Source organism: Bombina bombina, chromosome 6 (assembly GCF_027579735.1).
Source record: "Bombina bombina isolate aBomBom1 chromosome 6, aBomBom1.pri, whole genome shotgun sequence".
NCBI lineage: Eukaryota > Metazoa > Chordata > Amphibia > Anura > Bombinatoridae > Bombina > Bombina bombina.
In genome coordinates, this window is record NC_069504.1 from 695503708 (window position 1) to 695526095 (window position 22388).

At 37.8% G+C, this 22388-nt stretch overlaps 1 protein-coding gene across 1 annotated transcript in view; it reads right to left on the reverse strand.

The window, feature by feature from the left end:
* Positions 1-9424: 9424 nt before the first annotated feature.
* The window catches only part of LOC128663465 (vesicle-associated membrane protein 8), a 67724-nt gene continuing 54760 nt past the window's right edge, over positions 9425-22388 (reverse strand). Inside the window, exons 2-3 of the mRNA XM_053717807.1 lie at positions 13774-13938; positions 9425-12547 (exon numbers count right to left, since the gene is read on the reverse strand). Coding sequence (XP_053573782.1) covers positions 12404-12547; positions 13774-13938 — 309 coding nt within the window. The 3' untranslated portion in view covers positions 9425-12403. The remainder of the gene's footprint in view (positions 12548-13773; positions 13939-22388) is intronic.

The window sequence follows — 22388 nt, forward strand, 5'->3', positions numbered from 1 at the left end:
GAAGCAGTGGATGCGCTGACACTTCCTTGATGTTATCATCCTGCTTACATTTTCCCGCCTCTAGTTCTCCTTCCAAGAGTGATCTCCAAAATCATCATGGAACAATCATTTGTGTTGCTGGTGGCTCCAGCATGGCCACACAGGTTTTGGTATGCGGATCTGGTTCGGATGTCCAGTTGCCCGCCTTGGCCACTTCCGTTACGGACAGACCTACTATCTCAAGGTCCGTTTTTCCATCAGAATCTCAAATCATTAAATTTGAAGGTATGGAAATTGAACGCTTAGTACTAAGTCATAGAGGTTTCTCTTACTTAGTGATTAATACTATGTTACAAGCTCGTAAATCTGTCTCTAGAAAGATTTATTATAGAGTTAGAAGACTTGCATTTCATGGTGTTCTTCTCATAAATTCTCCTGACATTCTTTTAGAATTCCTAGAATTTTACAGTTTCTTCAGGATGGTTTGGATAAGGGTTTGTCTGCAAGTTCCTTGAAAGGACAAATCTCCGCTCTTTCTGTTTTATTTCACAGAAAGATTGCTATACTTCCTGATATACACTGTTTTGTACAGGCTTTAGTTCGTCTTAAGCCTGTTATTAAATCAATTTCTCCTCCTTGGAGTCTTAATTTGGTTCTGAAGGCTTTACAGGCTCCTCCATTTGAACCTATGCATTCTTTGGACATTAAACTACTTTCTTGTTAAGTGTTGTTCCTTTTGGCTATCTCTTCTGCTAGAAGAGTTTCTGAGTTTTCTGCAATTTCTTGTGAGTCTCCTTTTCTGATTTTTCATCAGGATAAGGCAGTTTTGTGGACTTCTTTTCAATTTTTACCTAAGGTTGTGAATTCTAACATTAGTAGAGAAATTGTTGTCCCTTCCTTGTGTCCTAATCCTAAGAATTCTTTGGAAAGATCCTTACATTCTTTGGATGTGGTAAGAGCTTTGAAATATTATGTGGAAGCTACTAAAGATTTCAGGAAGACTTCCAGTCTATTTGTTTTATTTTCTGGTCCTAGGAAAGGTCAGAAGGCTTCTGCTATTTCCTTGGCTTCTTGGTTGAAACTTTTGATTCATCAAGCTTATTTGGAGTCGAGTCAGGCCCCGCCTCAGAGAATTACAGCTCATTCTACTAGATCAGTCTCCACTTTGTGGGCTTTTAAGAATGAAGTTTAAGTTGATCAGATTTGCAAAGCAGCAACTTGGTCCTCTTTGCATACATTTACTAAATTCTACCGTTTTGATGTATTTGTTTCTTCGGAAGCAGTTTTTGGTAGAAAAGGTCTTCAGGCAGCTGTTTCAGTTTGATTCTTCTGCTTTTGATTTAAGTTTTTTTCTTTCAAAAATGAAAATAAACTTATTTTTTTGGGTTGTGGATTAATTTTTTCAGCGGAATATGGCTGTTTTTATTTTATTCCCTCCCTCTCTAGTGACTCTTGAGTGGAGATCCACATCTTGGGTATTGTTATCCCAAATGTCACTAGCTCATGGACTCTTGCCAATTACATGAAAGAAAACAATTTATGTAAGAACTTACCTGATAAATTCATTTCTTTCATATTGGCAAGAGTCCATGAGGCCCACCCTTTTTATGGTGGTTATGATTTTTTTGTATAAAGCACAATTATTTCCAAATTTCCTTTGTTGATGCTTTCTACTCCTTTCTTTATCACCCCACTGCTTGGCTATTCGTTAAACTGAATTGTGGGTGTGGTGAGGGGTGTATTTATAGGCATTTTGAGGTTTGGGAAACTTTGCCCCTCTTGGTAGGATTGTATATCCCATATGTCACTAGCTCATGGACTCTTGCCAATATGAAAGAAATTAATTTATCAGGTAAGTTCTTACATAAATTATGTTTCTTTCATGTAATTAGCAAGAGTCCATGAGCTAGTGATGTATGGGATATACATTCCTACCAGGAGGGGCAAAGTTTCCCAAACCTCAAAATGCCTATAAATACACCCCTCACCACACCCACAAATCAGTTTTACAAACTTTGCCTCCTATGGAGGTGGTGAAGTAAGTTTGTGCTAGATTCTACGTTGATATGCGCTCCGCAGCAGGTTGGAGCCCGGTTTTCCTCTCAGCGTGCAGTGAATGTCAGAGGGATGTGAGGAGAGTATTGCCTATTTGAATGCAGTGATCTCCTTCTACGGGGTCTATTTCATAGGTTATCTGTTATCGGTCGTAGAGATTCATCTCTTACCTCCCTTTTCAGATCGATGATATACTCTTATATATACCATTACCTCTGCTGATTTTCGTTTCAGTACTGGTTTGGCTTTCTACAAACATGTAGATGAGTGTCCTGGGGTAAGTAAGTCTTATTTTCTGTGACACTCTAAGCTATGGTTGGGCACTTTTTTATAAAGTTCTAAATATATGTATTCAAACATTTATTTGCCTTGACTCAGGATGTTCAACATTCCTTATTTTCAGACAGTCAGTTTCATATTTGGGATTATGCATTTGAATCAATCATTTTTTCTTACCTTAAAAATTTGACTTTTTCCCTGTGGGCTGTTAGGCTCGCGGGGGCTGAAAATGCTTCATTTTATTGCGTCATTCTTGGCGCAAAAAATCTTTTTCTGTTTCCGGCGTCATACGTGTCGCCGGAAGTTGCGTCATTTTTTTGACGTTCTTTTGCGCCAAAAATGTCGGCGTTCCGGATGTGGCGTCATTTTTGGCGCCAAAAGCATTTAGGCGCCAAATAATGTGGGCGTTTTATTTGGCGCTAAAAAAAATATGGGCGTCGCTTTTGTCTCCACATTATTTAAGTCTCATTTTTCATTGCTTCTGGTTGCTAGAAGCTTGTTCCTTGGCATTTTTTCCCATTCCTGAAACTGTCATTTAAGGAATTTGATCAATTTTGCTTTATATGTTGTTTTTTTCTCTTACATATTGCAAGATGTCTCACGTTGCATCCGAGTCAGAAGATACTTCAGGAAAATCGCTGTCTGGTGCTGGAACTACCAAAGCTAAGTGTATCTGCTGTAAACTTTTGGTAGCTGTTCCTCCAGCTGTTGTTTGTACTAATTATCATGACAAACTTGTTAATGCAGATAATATTTCCTTTAGTAATGTACCATTACCTATTGCAGTTCCATCAACATCTAATGTTCAGAGTGTTCCTGATAACATAAGAGATTTTGTTTCTGAATCCATTAAGAAGGCTATGTCTGTTATTCCTCCTTCTAAGTAAACATAAAAAATCTTTTAAAACTTCTCTTTATACAGATGAATTTTTAAATGAACATCATCATTCTGATTCTAATGACTCTTCTGGTTCAGAGGATTCTGTCTCAGAGGTTGATGCTGATAAATCTTCATATTTATTTAAAATGGAATTTATTCGTTCTTTGCTTAAAGAAGTACTAATTGCTTTAGAAATTGAGGATTCTGGTCCTCTTGATACTAAATCTAAACGTTTAGATAAGGTCTTTAAATCTCCTGTGGTTATTCCAGAAGTTTTTCCTGTTCCTGGTGCTATTTCTGAAGTAATTTCCAGAGAATGGAATAATTTGGGTAATTCATTTACTCCTTCTAAACGTTTTAAGCAATTATATCCTGTGCCATCTGATAGATTAGAATTTTGGGACAAAATCCCTAAAGTTGATGGGGCTATTTCTACCCTTGCTAAACGTACTACTATTCCTACGTCAGATGGTACTTCGTTTAAGGATCCTTTAGATAGGAAAATTGAATCCTTTCTAAGAAAAGCTTATCTGTGTTCAGGTAATCTTCTTAGACCTGCTATATCATTGGCTGATGTTGCTGCAGCTTCAACTTTTTGGTTGGAAACTTTAGCGCAACAAGTAACAGATCATGATTCTCATAATATTATTATTCTTCTGCAACATGCTAATAATTTTATCTGTGATGCCATTTTTGATATTATCAGAGTTGATGTCAGGTTTATGTCTCTAGCTATTTTAGCTAGAAGAGCTTTATGGCTTAAAACTTGGAATGCTGATATGTCTTCTAAATCGACTCTACTTTCCATTTCTTTCCAGGGTAACAAATTATTTGGTTCTCAGTTGGATTCTATTATCTCAACTGTTACTGGTGGGAAAGGAACTTTTTTACCACAGGATAAAAAATCTAAGGGTAAAAACAGGGCTAATAATCGTTTTCGTTTCAACAAAGAACAAAAACCTGATCCTTCTTCCTCAGGAGCAGTTTCAGTTTGGAAACCATCTCCAGTCTGGAATAAATCCAAGCCTTCTAGAAAAGCAAAGCCAGCTTCTAAGTCCACATGAAGGTGCGGCCCTCATTCCAGCTCAGCTGGTAGGGGGCAGGTTATGTTTTTTCAAAGAAATTTGGATCAATTCTGTTCACAATCTTTGGATTCAGAACATTGTTTCAGAAGGGTACAGAATTGGTTTCAAGATAAGACCTCCTGCAAAGAGATTTTTTCTTTCCCGTGTCCCAGTAAATCCAGTGAAAGCTCAAGCATTTCTGAAATGTGTTTCAGATCTAGAGTTGGCTGGAGTAATTATACCAGTTCCAGTTCTGGAACAGGGGCTGGGGTTTTATTCGAATCTCTTCATTGTACCAAAGAAGGAGAATTCCTTCAGATCAGTTCTGGATCTAAAAATATTGAATCGTTATGTAAGGATACCAACATTCAAAATGGTAACTGTAAGGACTATCTTGCCTTTTGTTCAGCAAGGGCATTATATGTCCACGATAGATTTACAGGATGCATATCTACATATTCCGATTCATCCAGATCACTATCAGTTCCTGAGATTCTCTTTCCTGGACAAGCATTACCAGTTTGTGGCTCTGCCGTTTGGCCTAGCTACAGCCCCAAGAATTTTTACAAAGGTTCTCGGTGCCCTTCTGTCTGTAATCAGAGAACAGGGTATTGTGGTATTTCCTTATTTGGACGATATCTTGGTACTTGCTCAGTCTTTACATTTAGCAGAATCTCATACGAATCGACTTGTGTTGTTTCTTCAAGATCATGGTTGGAGGATCAATTCACTAAAAAGTTCATTGATTCCTCAGACAAGGGTAACCTTTCTGGGTTTCCAGATAGATTCAGTGTCCATGACTCTGTCTTTGACAGACAAGAGACGTCTAAAATTGATTTCAGCTTGTCGAAACCTTCAGTCACAATCATTCCCTTCGGTGGCCTTATGCATGGAAATTCTAGGTCTTATGACTGCTGCATCGGACGCGATCCCCTTTGCTCGTTTTCACATGCGACCTCTTCAGCTCTGTATGCTGAATCAATGGTGCAGGGATTACACAAAGATATCTCAATTAATATCTTTAAAACCGATTATACGACACTCTCTGACGTGGTGGACAGATCACCATCGTTTAATTCGGGGGCTTCTTTTGTTCTTCCGACCTGGACTGTAATTTCAACAGATGCAAGTCTTACAGGTTGGGGAGCTGTGTGGGGATCTCTGACGGCACAAGGAGTTTGGGAATCTCAGGAGGTGAGATTACCGATCAATATTTTGGAACTCCGTGCAATTTTCAGAGCTCTTCAGTCTTGGCCTCTTCTGAAGAGAGAATCGTTCATTTGTTTTCAGACAGACAATGTCACAACTGTGGCATACATCAATCATCAAGGAGGGACTCACAGTCCTCTGGCTATGAAAGAAGTATCTCGAATTTTGGTTTGGGCGGAATCCAGCTCCTGTCTAATCTCTGCGGTTCATATCCCAGGTATAGACAATTGGGAAGCGGATTATCTCAGTCGCCAAACGTTGCATCCGGGCGAATGGTCTCTTCACCCAGAGGTATTTCTTCAGATTGTTCAAATGTGGGAACTTCCAGAAATAGATCTGATGGCGTCTCATCTAAACAAGAAACTTCCCAGGTATCTGTCCAGATCCCGGGATCCTCAGGCGGAGGCAGTGGATGCATTATCACTTCCTTGGAAGTATCATCCTGCCTATATCTTTCCGCCTCTAGTTCTTCTTCCAAGAGTAATCTCCAAGATTCTGAAGGAATGCTCATTTGTTCTGCTGGTAGCTCCGGCATGGCCTCACAGGTTTTGGTATGCGGATCTTGTCCGGATGGCCTCTTGCCAACCGTGGACTCTTCCGTTAAGACCAGACCTTCTGTCGCAAGGTCCTTTTTTCCATCAGGATCTCAAATCCTTAAATTTAAAGGTATGGAGATTGAACGCTTGATTCTTGGTCAAAGAGGTTTCTCTGACTCTGTGATTAATACTATGTTACAGGCTCGTAAATCTGTATCTAGAGAGATATATTATAGAGTCTGGAAGACTTACATTTCTTGGTGTCTTTCTCATCATTTTTCTTGGCATTCTTTTAGAATTCCGAGAATTTTACAGTTTCTTCAGGATGGTTTAGATAAAGGTTTGTCTGCAAGTTCCTTGAAAGGACAAATCTCTGCTCTTTCTGTTCTTTTTCACAGAAAGATTGCTTATCTTCCCGATATTCATTGTTTTGTACAAGCTTTGGTTCGTATAAAACCTGTCATTAAGTCAATTTCTCCTCCTTGGAGTTTGAATTTGGTTCTGGGGGCTCTTCAAGCTCCTCCTTTTGAACCCATGCATTCATTGGACATTAAATTACTTTCTTGGAAAGTTTTGTTCCTTTTGGCGATCTCTTCTGCCAGAAGAGTCTCTGAATTATCTGCTCTTTCTTGTGAGTCTCCTTTTCTGATTTTTCATCAGGATAAGGCGGTGTTGCGAACTTCTTTTGAATTTTTACCTAAGGTTGTGAATTCCAACAACATTAGTAGAGAAATTGTGGTTCCTTCATTATGTCCTAATCCTAAGAATTCTAAGGAGAAATCGTTGCATTCTTTGGATGTTGTTAGAGCTTTGAAATATTATGTTGAAGCTACTAAGTCTTTTCGAAAGACTTCTAGTCTATTTGTTATCTTTTCCGGTTCTAGAAACGGCCAGAAAGCTTCTGCCATTTCTTTGGCATCTTGGTTGAAATCTTTAATTCATCATGCCTATGTTGAGTCGGGTAAAACTCCGCCTCAAAGGATTACAGCTCATTCTACTAGGTCAGTTTCTACTTCCTGGGCGTTTAGGAATGCAGCTTCGGTTGATCAGATTTGCAAAGCAGCAACTTGGTCCTCTTTGCATACTTTTACTAAATTCTACCATTTTGATGTGTTTTCTTCTTCTGAAGCAGTTTTTGGTAGAAAAGTACTTCAGGCAGCGGTTTCAGTTTGAATCTTCTGCTTATGTTTTTCATTAAACTTTATTTTGGGTGTGGATTATTTTCAGCAGGAATTGGCTGTCTTTATTTTATCCCTCCCTCTCTAGTGACTCTTGCGTGGAAAGATCCACATCTTGGGTAGTCATTATCCCATACGTCACTAGCTCATGGACTCTTGCTAATTACATGAAAGAAAACATAATTTATGTAAGAACTTACCTGATAAATTAATTTCTTTCATATTAGCAAGAGTCCATGAGGCCCACCCTTTTTTGTGGTGGTTATGTTTTTTTTGTATAAAGCACAATTATTCCAATTCCTTATTTTATATGCTTTCGCACTTTTTTCTTATCACCCCACTTCTTGGCTATTCGTTAAACTGATTTGTGGGTGTGGTGAGGGGTGTATTTATAGGCATTTTGAGGTTTGGGAAACTTTGCCCCTCCTGGTAGGAATGTATATCCCATACGTCACTAGCTCATGGACTCTTGCTAATATGAAAGAAATGAATTTATCAGGTAAGTTCTTACATAAATTATGTTTTTTTACCTGGTTACCTTGTATCTAAGCCTCTGTAGACTGCCCCCTTATTTCAGTTCTTTTGACAGACTTGCATTTTAGCCAATCAGTGCTCACTCCTCGGTAAATTCACGTGCATGAGCTCAATGTTATATATATGAAACACATGAACTAAAGCCCTCTAGTGGTGAAAAACGGTCAAAATGCATTTAGATTAGAGGTAGTCTTCAAGGTCTTTAAGAAATTGGCATATGAACCTCCTAGGTTTAGCATTCAACTATGAATACCAAGAGAACAAAGCAAAATGGGAGATAAACGTAAATGGGAAAGTTGTTTAAAATTACATGCCCTATTTGAATCATGAAAGTTTTTTTGGACTTGACTGTCCCTTAAATTAGCTTTTCACCGCCAGACTGTGCTAGTTCATGTGTGTTCACTCCCATGGAATTATGCATTAACTAGCACAAACTGACTAAAATGCAAGTTTGTAAAAAGCACCGAGATAAGGAGGCAGTCTCCAGAGGATTAGATAGAAGGTACTCACAGAGGTAAAAAGTGTATTTATATAACCATGTTGATTATGTAAAACTGGGGAATGGGTAATAAAGAGATTATCTTTTTAAACATTGAAAGTTCTGGAGCAGACTGTCCCTTTAATGCAAGCTTCTAAAGCTATGCCCATAATTCCATGGGGACCATTTCTTCTTTCTTGTTTTAAAATATTCATGTTGGTTACAAGCTCTGTTTTTTTTCCCCAATTGGTTTTCTTCTATGCGCCCCAAAATAAGAGAATCATTGCACTAAACCCTGCATGGCAGTAGGACACACTAGTATTTTTAAATAAAATATTTAAAAATTTCTTTTTTTTTTGTAATGTTGCTTTTATGTCCTGTAAATCTATATTCTTCTTATTGTCTGTGTGCTCTTTCACAGTTTTTTTTAATTATTAAATAAAATACTTACAATATGAGAAAATCTTGATACTTTTAATTACCCGAGCGTTGGAGAAATTCTCAGATTGTAATTATTACATTAATATTGTAAAGGTAAGCCTAACAATGGCAGTTTTTAAAGTTACTTTTAAAAGGGACAGGAGAGTCAAAATTAAACTTGCATGATTCAGATAGAGCATGTCATTTTAAGACACTTTTAAATGGACTTCTATTTTCAAATGTGCTTCGTTCTCTTGGTATTCCTTGTTGAAAAATAGACAGCTGCTGATTGGTGCCTGCACACATTTGTCTCTTGTGATTGGCTAATTAGATGTGTTAAGCTAGCTGCCAGTAGTGCAATGCTGTTCCTTCAGGAAAGGATAACAAGAAAAATGAATCAAATCTGATAATAGAAGTAAATTGAAAAGTTGTTTAAAATTGTATGCTCTATCCAAATCATGAAAATTTTTTTTGGAGTTTCCTGTACCTTTAAACAACACTACAAGAATCACTTTTTGGTTTGTATTCACTTCCAATGTAAAGTTGTTAGAAGGCGAGTGCTGACACATACACTGCTTTCTAGAAGCAACATAGATGCAGCCCCTCCCACAAAGACAGTGTTTCATTCCCTCGGAAGTCTCCCTTGCTTTAACAGCCTTTCAAGTTTTTTTTCAAGTAGAGTAGCTTTATAAGCAGCTAAACAAACATACAAGCTGTATAATGTTGCAGGGTGTATGGAAGTAACATAAGAGCTGTGGAAGCTGAGGGCTATGTACAGTGCAAAAGCTGAAATAAGAAAATGCAGCAGAAAATAGCCAAATAAAGTCTTTAATATTAATCTTATAAATAAATCTGTTATAATCATCAGGACAGTGAAATAGAATGAGCTTCACACTCATGTTCAGTATATATATATATATATATGCTTATTATATACATATTAATCTACAGACTTACTGTGTTATACAGTGACATGTTTAAACTACTCACTGACTACAAAGCTTACAACATATTGTTCTTCATGTTATTCTGAGTCTCTGCTTGTTTGTGTATTTGTACATCAATAGTAAGAATTTACTTCCACCTTTTAGTATATTTAGTATTACACACCTGCCCTCTGCGGTTTGCCATGAGCGCCCTCTACTGTTTGCCAGGAGCATTACAGGCTTACAGAGGACACTAGATAGATATAGTTTAATTCTGTGCAAAAGTTTGACCAATGAATTTGTGTATAACAGGGTTGTCTAATGATTATCCTCCAGAGCTGGAGACAGACCATGTTTTTTTTTTTATATTACCTCTGTGTTGACACATACGAGTCAATTAAAGGGACGCTGGATTACAGCATTTTCTATACTGTATATAAAAACAGCAGTAGTGCAACTATGAAAATATTTTTTTTGCATGGGGAAAAAAATCTGAAAGTAACAGGAAATGCAACTCCCACACAGAAAAAAAATTAAGTTTTATAATTGGATTATCTATTTTTGAATTTAAAAAAAAAAAAAAAAAAAAAAAAAAAAGGGGAACTTTACAAATACTCTTTTAGATGAGAAGAGATTTTTATTTTTTTGAGTGTCATGTTTCTTTAATGGTTTAGTCAAGAAAGTCCCAATAATCGGATATGGCTCCAGCTCTCCATGATAAACACTTGACTACCCTGGTCTGAGGTTTAATTAACAGCTAGATACATTTATTCTCTTCATCTCCAGGTCATACATGGATATAAAAAATCTCTGGAATGTGCTTGTCACAAAGTCAAATCTGGAACGTTACGATTATTTATGGTCATTAGAACCAATAGCCCCTCCTCCTAACCCCATTCAGTGCTGGAGAGACCAGCAAAATATTTGTATGTTCTTACCGAGGCAAAGAAAAAATAAAAAGGCCCCTAGGTTAAATTATTCACAAAATTAATGTAAAACTATTTTTTTTGTTAAAGAGGCATCATAAAAATGCCAAAGATCTCTTAGAGCTCTCCCCAAGATGCATCTCATATGAATATTTTCTCCCTCCTACCAATCTGACTAATAAGGATTTAAGAATGAATACCCCCGGTACACATTGTCCGGCACAGGATAAGACAGCATTGGTTTGTATCTGCAAATTAAACGAAAGCAATATTCTAATGCTAAATAAGTGTGTGTGAGTGTACGTATATGTGCAAGTGTATATAATTAAAAAAAATAATTATATATATATATATATATATATATATATATATATATATATATATATTATATATAAAAAAAAAATAGCACTCACCGGTTTTGAAAACAAACAGTGTTTTACTCTCGTGACGTTTCGGGGTTATTTACCCCTTCCTCAGACGTCTGAGGAAGGGGTGAATCCCCCGAAACGTCACGTGAATAAATCACTGTTTGTTTTCAAAACCAGTGAGTGCAATTTTTTCTTGAAAGCTTATTATTACTGGCTGCACCCTGGTGTTTAAAGACTGGTAAGGTGAGAGTGCTTCTTGCTTGAAGCGATGTAAACACTTGCTAGAAAAACTAAATCACGCAATCGTCAATGAGATCATGCAATTTCATAGCCCGGGATCGGATCATGAGGGGCTGCCTAAGTTGCTAGGCATGCCCCCTAGTCTGATATCCCATTGATAACACCAAAAAAAAAAAAAAGTAGGCACTTGGAACTTCTTAATGGAGTTAAGTCTATGGATGTGTTTTATGTTACCACCAGTTTACAAGAGCCATGATAACCAGGTCACAGTTATCTAGGCCTGGTAATGCAAATTAGACCATGTGTGTTTTGCATTAAAATGTACCTTAAGGGAAAAAAAAACTTCAACAAGCTCAATACACTATACCCCATCACATCAATAACGGTTTTATTCAGAGACTATAGGAGGCAGCTGCAGTTTTGTTACTAGACCTAGAGGTAGCTGCAGTTTTGTTAATAGACCTATAGGCACAAAACAGCATTGTGTGTTAGTTTGCAGAGCACAAAGCAAAAATAGAGCATAAGCGAATACGTTTAACAGAAACTACAATAAAAGAAATTACAATAACTAAATATGAAGGACGTCTAGGGGTATTTTTATAACTATGTATTTCTGCTCTCATTTTTGATGTAAGGTATTTAGTAAATGGTACATTACAGATGCACCCATTACTCATATAAATGAGAACTTGCTTCAGAGAAGGTCAGAAGCATATAGGTATGGAGAATTATTATTACTACTAAAACCCAAGTTGGATTTATCTCCAGGTAAGATTATCCTCATATGTTCGTCATTTTTGCAGTCTATCCACAAACGCTTCCCCACATTGAAAACACAATACACTTATTAGCAGAAAAATGTATCTCACTGGAGTAAAATATTTCACATTATAGGACAGAGGGCAGATTATTGCTACCGTTAGGAAACATCTGCTAGGTTCCAGATGTTAGCTAATCATTCTTTATGGTAGTACACGGAGTACAGGATGTTGACAGTTTAAGTAAAATTCTACATAGTGTATGCAGAGTCATTTCCTTTCACCAAAATAGAATTCCACCAAATGCTAAATACAGTAGAAACCATAACCTATATTAGTACAAGCAATAATGCTTCATTGGTGAGATTTTAATGGATGAAGCGACTCTTCATACACAATATAAATAGGCTTTAGGATCAAGTGTGAGTTGTATTTGTACAGAGATATCAGAAAATGTAATGCCATAAAATTCCCATGGCTTCTCCATAAGACTGCCAGACAAGGTTAAGAGCCGAGGGGTAAGTCCTCAGCAGGGGAGATACATGGTGGAGAGGTAGAAGTCACAAGCACCATTTATGTGGGGATAACTCCTGTGGCAAGGAGGATAATGAGAAGGAGAATGATCCCAACCACTACACAGATAATAGCAATCATCTTGGCATTTTTCCACCAGTATTTTCGGGCGACTTTCTGAGACGTAGTCTTGAAGTGTTCCGACTGAAAAGAGAAGAGAAATTAAAAAATATGTGGTTTTAAAAAGAAGTATTTTAGAGAGTTTGAGATTAGCTAGAGGAAGAAGGGGAAGAGGTTATAGGACATCAGAAAGGTTCTTAGCAAAACTGGCCAACTGGTTTAGGAGAGAAGGGATATGAAACCCCAAAATGTTCTTTTATGATCAAATAGAGCATGCAATTTTAAAATTTACTTAGTCAACAATACCATGGTGGTCTACCAAAGGAAGCATAGAGGTGATGACAGTACAGTACAAACCATACATTATGTAGAAATACTGCAAAGTCTAAGGCCAGGGGTCTACATCTTTATTCACAGAAAGAGGGGGATTGCCTGTTATGTTGAGGCTACCATTCATTTTAGGTAGGATCAGACTGATGTACTTCTTCTCTTGTCTTCTGTTATGGTCTACACATTTATGTAGCTTAGGAAAAAGACACATCATTGACTAACTGTCAAACTTTATAGGTGCCAGGGAAGTCATTTATAGAAAGATCTACAGTATGTCGAGTACTCCTAGCTTTTTGGAGTAAACACTTAGGAGCTGTAGCTCCCTGACTCTCAGGTCTTATCAAGTATTGAGTAAAGTGATGGTTTAAGAGATTAAAGGGATAGTAAAGTCCAAATTAAAAACTATTATGATTCAGATAGGGCATGTCATTTTAAACCACTTTCTAATTTACTTATCAAATTTGCTTTGTTCTCTTGTTATTCTTAGTTGAAATCTAAACCTAGGTAGGCTCATATGCTAATTTCTAAGCCCTTGATGGCCGCCTCTGCATTTGACAGTTTTTCACAGGTAGAGGGCGCTAGTTCATGTGTTTCATATAGATAATATTGTGCACATGAAGTTATTTACGAGTCTGCACTAATTGCCTGAAATGCAAGTCTCTCAAAAGATCTGAGATAAGGAGGCAGGCAGCAGAAGCTTAGATACAAGGTTATTACAGATGTAAAAAGTATATTTCTATAACAGTGTTAGTTATGCAAAACTGGGGAATGGTAAATAAAGGGATTATCGTTCTTTTTATACAATAACATTTTAAGTGTTTACTATCCCTTTAACAACTGGCAGAGAAGATACAGTATGATCATAGATGGTGACAAAGTATGATTTTGGAGAGATCAAAGATAAAGAAAAGTAAAAGAATGTGACAGAAATGATAAAATGAACCCTGCGGAAACTGGTATGTTGGACTCTAAATACTCACACTGGCTTCCAGGTCCTCAGTTTTATTTCTCAAGTGGTCCAGGTTTTCCCCTCTTGCCAGGATCCGCTCCACATTTTGTGACATTATGTTTTTGACACCTTCCACTTCACTCTGCAGATCCCGTACACGGTCATTGCCAGCTGCCGCAGAGGCCCCTTCGACCTCCTGTGGGCACAAAAGAAAGAGATCAGTAAGACACGTTTATATATAAAAAAAAAAAAAAAGTGTATTGAAAGAGGTTCTAGAACAAACATGATATTGTTATATTGAGGGCAACATTTGCTAGAGATTTTACTATAAAAACAAATTCACTGCTGTGTATTATTTGACAATGCCCAACACACAAATATCTGACTTGGGTTCCTGGGGACAAAGTGTGCTATATAATCAGCATTTTTTAACAAATTAAAGGGACATTAAACACTTTTAAATGGTAAATTTAAAATGATAAATTGTATATGTAGAAAAAAAAAAAAAACCCTCTACAATATACTTTATTTTGTCCTGTAATTCCATTCTGAAATTGCGAGCTGCCAATGGTTCTGCATTTTTCAAACTCTTATGCACAAGTTTCATAAAGCTTTTATGTTATGTCTGCAATAGCACCAAGATGCCACACCCCTCCCTTTAGACTGGGATAGACTTTGCTCAATCTTGATATGGGCTTTTTTCTTATGATCTGAGGCTGCAGGTGTTTCACAACATTATACTGTTTGCAAGGAGACAGAAGGAACCATTGAATATCAAAGGCTTAGTGGGTAACTGTGAAAATGAGTTCTGACTATCATGTTTTCTTATCCATTCTTTTATCTCTCTCTCTGATAAATTTATTTCTTTTGGGATGAGGAGAGTCCATAGGTGTACATAACTTGTGGGATATATTTTCCACCAACCAGGTGGTGCTTTTAATCCCTCCAACTCTCCAGTTAACGTATAGTCGAGCAGAGGAGAGAGGTAGAAAAATGGTAGGAAAGACTATAAGCAGGGTTAAGAGGTGCAAATAAGAACCAGTCGCCAAGATTCAACAAAAATAGGGCAGGTCCTATGGACTCTCCTCATCCCGAAAGATCGGTAAGTATAAATTCTATTTTCTTTTGTAAGATGAAAAGAGTCCATAGGTGTCGATAACATGTGGAATAACCCCCAAGCTGAGAGTCCATGTTACATACAGGTGGATGACACTGAGGCCTGAAGGACATTCCTACCAAAAACACTTTTGAAAGAAGCATAAATATAGAAGACCAAGTTGCCACCTTGCAAATTTTTTACCAAGGAGGCCTCTTTCTTAAAGGCCCAAGAAGTAGATACAGATCTAGTAGAATGGCCAATAACTATTTTTGGAGACCGTTTCCCCCAACCAAGAAAGCTTGACATATTGCCTGCTTCTGTCATGATGCTAAAGCCACCGCTGCAGCCTTTTGACCCTTCCTGGTACCTGAAGAATGGACAAACAAGCTAGATGTCTGTCTAAAATCCTTAGTATCCTTAAGTTAAACTTTTAAGGCTCGGACCACATCAAAATTATGCAAAAAAGACTTTCCTTAGAGATAAAAGGATTTGGACACAAAGAAGGAACAACAATTTCCTAGTTAATATTCTCAGAAGATGCAACCATAGGAAGAAAATCATATTTAGGTTCTAAGAACCGCTTAATCCTGATGATTAAACAAAAAGGGAGGATCAGAAGAAACTGCTGAACTCATCTTGCTGAAGAGATGGCTAGAAGAAAGAACCTTCCAAGACAACAATTTTAGGACCAAATTATGCATAGGTTCAAAGGGAGGACCTTGCAAAACAAATAGAACCAGATTTAAATTTGAAGGTGGAGAAATAGGACTAATATGGCAAATTGTCACCAAGGCTTGTACAAAAGTGATCAGGCATTTTTGCCAACTTTTATGAAACAAAACAGATTAGACCAATATCTGACCTTTTAAAGGAACAAACCAATAAACCTTTCTGCAGACCATCCTGGAGAAAAATGAAGAATTCTGGGAATTCTAAAGGATTTCCAAGAAGAAAAAAAAAACAAAAAACAAACAAAAACAGCTCTAGAAGAACTCCAGAGAAAATAAGTTTTCCAAACTTTATGGTAAATCTTCTGTGTGAGCGGTTTCATTGTTTGCAAAAAAAGTATGGAGATCACAGAATCTGAGAAACCTTTACTTTTGAGGCCTAGGCATTCAACCGCCACACCATCAAATTCAGAGATCTGAGATCCTGATAATATAATGCACTTTGAGATAGCAGATCTTCCATTTGGATGAGATCTGCATACCAAGTTCTGCTGGGCCATGGGAGCTATGAAATTACTAAAGCCAATTCCTGTTTGATTCTTGCAATTCAATCCTGGAAGAAGAACAGGGGAAATAGATAGACCAGTAGAAAATTCCAAGGACAGACTATAGCATGTCATTTGAGCTCTTGGATCTCTTGACCTTGTGCAATAAACTGAAAGTTTGCGGTTCATCTTGGATACCATAAAGGTCTATTTCTGGAAGACCCCATCTCAGGGATAATTGATTGAACACGTCCTGATGAAGGGACAATTCTCCTGGATGTACCGAATGACGGCTTAAGTAATCTGCTTCCCAGTTCACACCGGGAATGTGAATAGCCGATGGAGTGCAGTGGTTTTCCTCCGCCTAAGACAGAATGTGAGAATCTTCTTGCATAGCTAGGGAACTTTAGAGTCCCTCCTTGATGATTGATGTACACCACAGCTATGACGTTGTCTGACTGAAAACAAATACATTTTCCAGTCTAAGAAAAGGCCAAAAATGTAGAGCCCGAAGGATCACATAAAGTTCTATGATGTTGATAGGTAACCGCAACTCCTGAGGAGACCACACTTCCTGTGCCTTCCAGAACTCCCCAACCAATCAGGTTTGCATCTGTAGTGACCACTGCTCAGGTAGGCCAGGACTGATGAACTGAGCTCTATTTGCTGTTACAGATGAAAGCAATCCTTTGACAACGGTTGAAGCATGTATAACTGAAGAGAACAAAGATGAACAGAGTCTATTATCACTCCCAGAAAGAGTACTCTTGTAGCTAGGGATATATGAACTCTTGAAAACATTGTTGTTCCATCCATGTTCCAGAAGGAAGCAAATCACCTTCTGTGTATGAGAAGATGCCAGAGAAAGAAAGACGGGGATTGGATCAAAATGTCATCCAAATAAGGAGCAATGGAGATTCCCTGTGTTCTGATCACTGCTAACAGAGCCCCTAAAACTTTTGTGAAGATGCGAGGAGCAGTGGCTAAACCAAAAGGTAGAGTCACAAAATGGCAATGCTTGTTGAGAAAAGCAAATCTTAGAAACTCGAAATGGTCTTTTTGAATTGGGATGTGTAGATTAGCATCCTTCAAATCTATTGTTGTTATAAATTGACCCTCTTGAACCAGAGGCAAAATGATGCGAACCATTTCCAACTTGAATGACAAATTTGTTCAGGGGCTTTAGATCCAGAATGGGACAGTAGATGTCCTCCTTCTTTGGGACAATAAAGAGGTTGCAAGAGAATCCTTTCCCCGTTGAGAAGCTAAGAGAAGTTGTATTAACCCCAAATTCTTTAAATACCAAACACATTGAATAAAGGAAGCTGCCTTTTAGAGGATCTTTGGAACGTGAGACTGATTAAACCGTTCCCAGTGAGGCCTGGTGCGAAATCCTATACAGTAACCCAGGGATATAATGTTGAGAACCCAGGGATCCTGAACTGATCTGCACCAAGCCTTCTGAACCAAATCAATCTGCCCCTACCAGAGAATCCTCTGGACAGGTGGCCTTCCCTCCATGCAGATTTCTGACTGGAATTTGGCTTTTTTGGAAGATCCTGGCTTCCAGGAAGGTTTGGAGGAGTCAGACTTCTAATTGGAAAAGGACTTCTGGTCTCTTGCAGAGTAAAAGGAACAAAAACGATTAGTTTGCTTATATTTTTCCTTAGACTAGAGGAAGAAAAGCTCATTTACCTCTAGTAATAGTTTTAATGATAGAGCCTAACTCTGATCCAAAAAGCAATTTATCCTCAAAGGGAATTGACAAGAGTCTATTCTTAGAGACCATACAAGCTGACCAGAAATTAAGCCATAAAGCTCTCCTTTGCAGAACAGCAATGGACATATTTTTAACATCAATTTTAAATTTATGTGCATCGCACGTGAAATCATTAGACATTATCCTCAGATGACTGTTCTTTCTGAGAGAGAAAGAATCACACCAAAAAGGATGTTGCGGCCGCCACACAAGTGATTGCCACTGCTGGTCTAAGCTGAAGTGCTCATTGAAAAAATAATTTCCTCAGCAAAGACTACGATTTGCAGTCCATTGGGTCCTTAAATGAGGAACTATCCTCCATAGGGATAGTTGTGCTTTTTGCCACAGTGGAAATAGCTCCATCTACCTTAGGAACTGCTTCTCAGGCTGTCAGATTCTTTTCTGAAAGAGGATACATCTTCTTGAACCTGTCCGGAGTATAAGAAATGCTTGGTCTCTTCCATTATTTGGCAATATTGTCTGTAACCAAGTCTGGAGCTTCAAAGGCCTAAGAGACTTTTTGGCGGAGCTTTGAAAACCTGATTCAACTTATTTACAGGTTTGGAAATTCTGTAGTCTGTTCCAACATTTCTAAGGTGTTCAGAGCTTCCTGTAGAAGGAAACTAATATGATCCACTGTATATCTAAATGTGGAGTCAGTCTCTGTCTCAGTTACAGAGTAACACTCAGAATTCTCAGAAAGGGACTCAGTGGTTTGTAAACTAGGTGGTAGCAGAGCAAGATGTTCAGTCCCCTGTGAGTGAATGGGGGGGTTGAGATAAATTTCCAGATTTACATTTGTGCTTCCTTGGTCTGGGAACAGCTCTGACATAGTTCTCTTTAAGGTATTCTTGAACTCAGGTGACAAAACAGTGTTATCCCCCCCTATAGACAGGCATGTGCACTAGATGTCTGTCTGACAAACTAACAGAATTATGGCCTGGGAACTGGAAATGTGGAACACAATTAGCACAAAACTGGTTAATTTAGTCCACTGGAACAGTTTTGCAAAATAAATAGGGAAAATGAACAGCATAAGTTTCCTGAACTGCATTATAATCCCTGGAGGTTCCCTCTAATGGGTCAGACATATTAAGTGGGGATATACAGTATTAATCCACAATGTAGAGAAACAATTGTATTAATAAAATAACACAGAACAGCCCTTAAATATACCATGTAACCCTAACAAGGCAAAAATGAAGGCCACAAAATGTATTCACATATATTATGTTAAACTCTCCCACCCACTTCAAATCTCATGATTTGCAAAAAATTGCAGCCAAATATTGCATAGCCTCATATCGAGAATAACTGCATCATGCAATTAATTGCACAGCCCAAATTATATGGTAAAAATGTAGTAAAAAAAAAAAAAAAAAGGATGCGTTGTTCACAAGAACATCTTACACATAGGTTTGCGGTCCAGGAAAAGTTAGGGTACGGGCTGAAAAAATCCTTGAGAACAAAGTCATCTTTGCTCTGGCTGCACTGTGCTATGGAAAACTTACACAGTGCAGCCAAAAAACAGCACTTTTTAAAGAGAACAGCCTGATGTGGAGCAGCGCTGCAAAGCAAAAGCTCTAACATCCCTGCACGTGTCCTGCTCTTTCTGCAGACATGATGCATTTGCATCTCACATCACAGCATGTTCTGCGGGATTAGAGTAAAGATTTCTTTATCCTATAGCTTCCATTATTAGCAGTTATAAATAACATGTCCCTAACTTCTGCCTGCCAGCATAAAGCAGGGACATTGTACGTCTTTATTTGCCTCATATCTGAGTTACTTTAAACTGGAAAACACTGTGCATGTTCTGTAGCCTTCATCTACCCCCCTAGCTATGATACATATTAAGGGAGAGTATTATTATCCAAGTCTAATAACCCTAATAACTTTTGTATCAAGCCATCTTCAGAACAATATTATTATTATTATTATTATTATGATGATGATGTAGGAGAAAGAGTACATATTTCACTACACTCTGCCACTTTAGTGGACATATACCAATATTTTACAATACTTGCTCAAAGCTTTGTCACCATATAAAGACATATTCACCCATTTAGTGTTTTGCCTATGACAAAACACTAATAACAGAGTCTGTACACATAGATAAACGTCTTGAGAAGGGTGGGTGAGATAAAAAAAATTATGAGGAAGTACTTGGGTGCAAGAAGAGCCGTTAAAAGTGTGTTAAATGGAAACTAATCATGTGAAAGAACTGCAGTATGTGTGAGGGACAGAAACCAGCTGAGGAAAAAAAAAGCAGCTCTAAATGAGCTCACTAAAACAAATATTATGAAATTGTGGTGATAAAAACCAACAACAACCCATTAAATAGGAGTACCTTCAGCTTCAGGCTAACTGAGGTGGCATATGACATATCAACCAGAATATTATAATTCTATCTAGGGACTGAAGTGACATATGACATATCAACCAGGATAGATAAATAGATAGATATCAGGGGATGACAAATAGTACTAGCCCAGAGGCACAGCATTTTATTCACTTTCTGCAATGCGATTTTTTTTGTAAAAAAATTTCTTCAGGCGATTTTAAAATTGAATTCAATAATAATAATAAAAAAGTAAAATGTAGTAATAAAAAAGGTGCTTTAGTTAAAGTGATGGTAAATTCTCCCCTTTTTAAAATCAGATCCAGAGTGTTAGTGATATTTTAGATGGAGTTTAATTAATCAGTTGTAATGAAGATGTAATGAAGTAAGTGCTATAACTTACTTTTTAATATAGATATAAAATTCCAATGCCCCACACTCCACCGGCCAACTTAAAAAGTCAATGTTTCTGTGAGCTAAATGTTTGATGTGTTCTCCAATCAGCGCTCTCTCCTTTGGGCACCTTTTGTTGTAGCAATTCAAACCTTTAGCTCACAGAAATATTGACTTTTTAAGTGGGCGGTGGAACACAGGGTATTTGAATTTTATATATATATTAAAAAGTAAGTTATAGCACATCTTCATTACAACTGAGGAATTTAAAAAGTGGAGAGTTTACCATTCAGAGTTTCATTCTTGCTACTCTGTGTTAAGGAAAATGTGCACAGTGCAGCCAGAGGCCAGCAGTGTTTGAAGAGAGCATCCTGATGTGAAGCGGTGATACAAAACTACAAAGTACTGCAGACTACATGTTCAGACAAACCGAAAACCCTGAGGCGCGCGCACACACACAGATATCTGCACACATACATTGCCACTAACAGTCTCATATACAATTGCTTAAAGGGACATAATACTCATATGCTAAATCACTTGAAACTGATGCAGTATAGCTGTAAAACGCAGACAGGAAAATATCACCTGAGCATCTCTATGTAAAAAAGGAAGATATTTTACCTCACAATCTCCTCAGCTCAGCAGAGTAAGTCCTTTACAATGGGAGGTGGCTACTGAGGAACTTTTGAGGTAAAATATCTTTCTTTTTTACATAGAGATGTTCAGGGGATATTTTCTAGTCAGCTTTTTACAGCTATGCTGCATCACTTTCAAGTGTTTAAACATTTGGGTATTATGGCCCTTTAAAGTACTGCAAACTACATGTGCAGACAAACACAAACCCTGAGGCGCACACACACTCACTGACATCTGCACAAATTCACTGCCACCAACAGTCTCAAAGAACAGAGCTAATTACAGCACTCAGACCTGAACACTGGAAAACAGGACTGACTAAGTCTACATATTAGTTTGGTCTCAGATGCAACACTTCCCCTGCTGACTGCAGCCTTTATGTGGGTCTGAGGAGTCTCAAGCATGCTGGTTGATTGGCAAAGTCTTTTTCCACTGGGTGCAGGATTTTGTTCCTCCTCATCCACTGGTTAACTACACAAGCAATGCTTCCCTAAAGGATCAAGCGATATAAAGGCAGCTGAGGAAAGATAGGATGCAATCTACACACCATACAAATATCATAAGACTGCTCTCACCAATAAAATATGCACAAGCAACTATTTAACAAACAAGAAAGCAGCCACAGCAACATGGGCCTAACCACAAATATGTACAAAACTGTACAAAAAGAAAGGCAAGGAAAGGGCACAAGGTAAGTCTCTTACTTGTCAAACAATGTGATCAATGAATACTAATCAGTGAGTTAACAATAGAACTAATGGCAATGCCTCTAGGTGCAGGTCAGTGAAAGTAGTAAAAACACAAGGATATATACTGTTTTTTTTCCACAGAATTAGATATTTTATTCATATGGTCACGTGAAGACCACAAAGCATCAGGTTAGCAGAGGAAGACTTGTGAACCCTTATGTTTAGTCAGATTTTATAACTAAAACAAAGTAAAAAAAATACTATTTTTGTAGTGCAATTCAGCTCTAGATCCAGAGACCAACATGGATGGGTCAGGGAGACTTAAAATTCTGTTTATGTATTGGAGACAGAAAGAGGGTGATGAACAGTAGGGACAGAGAGGAATGAAGAACCAAAAGAGAAATGATAATGAGGAGTAAAATGAATGAGACACACAGGTCACCCCAAGGTAATCTAGAAAATCTGACCTGGAAAGTGGAAAATGCCAGCAATAGGATGTAATCTAGCACC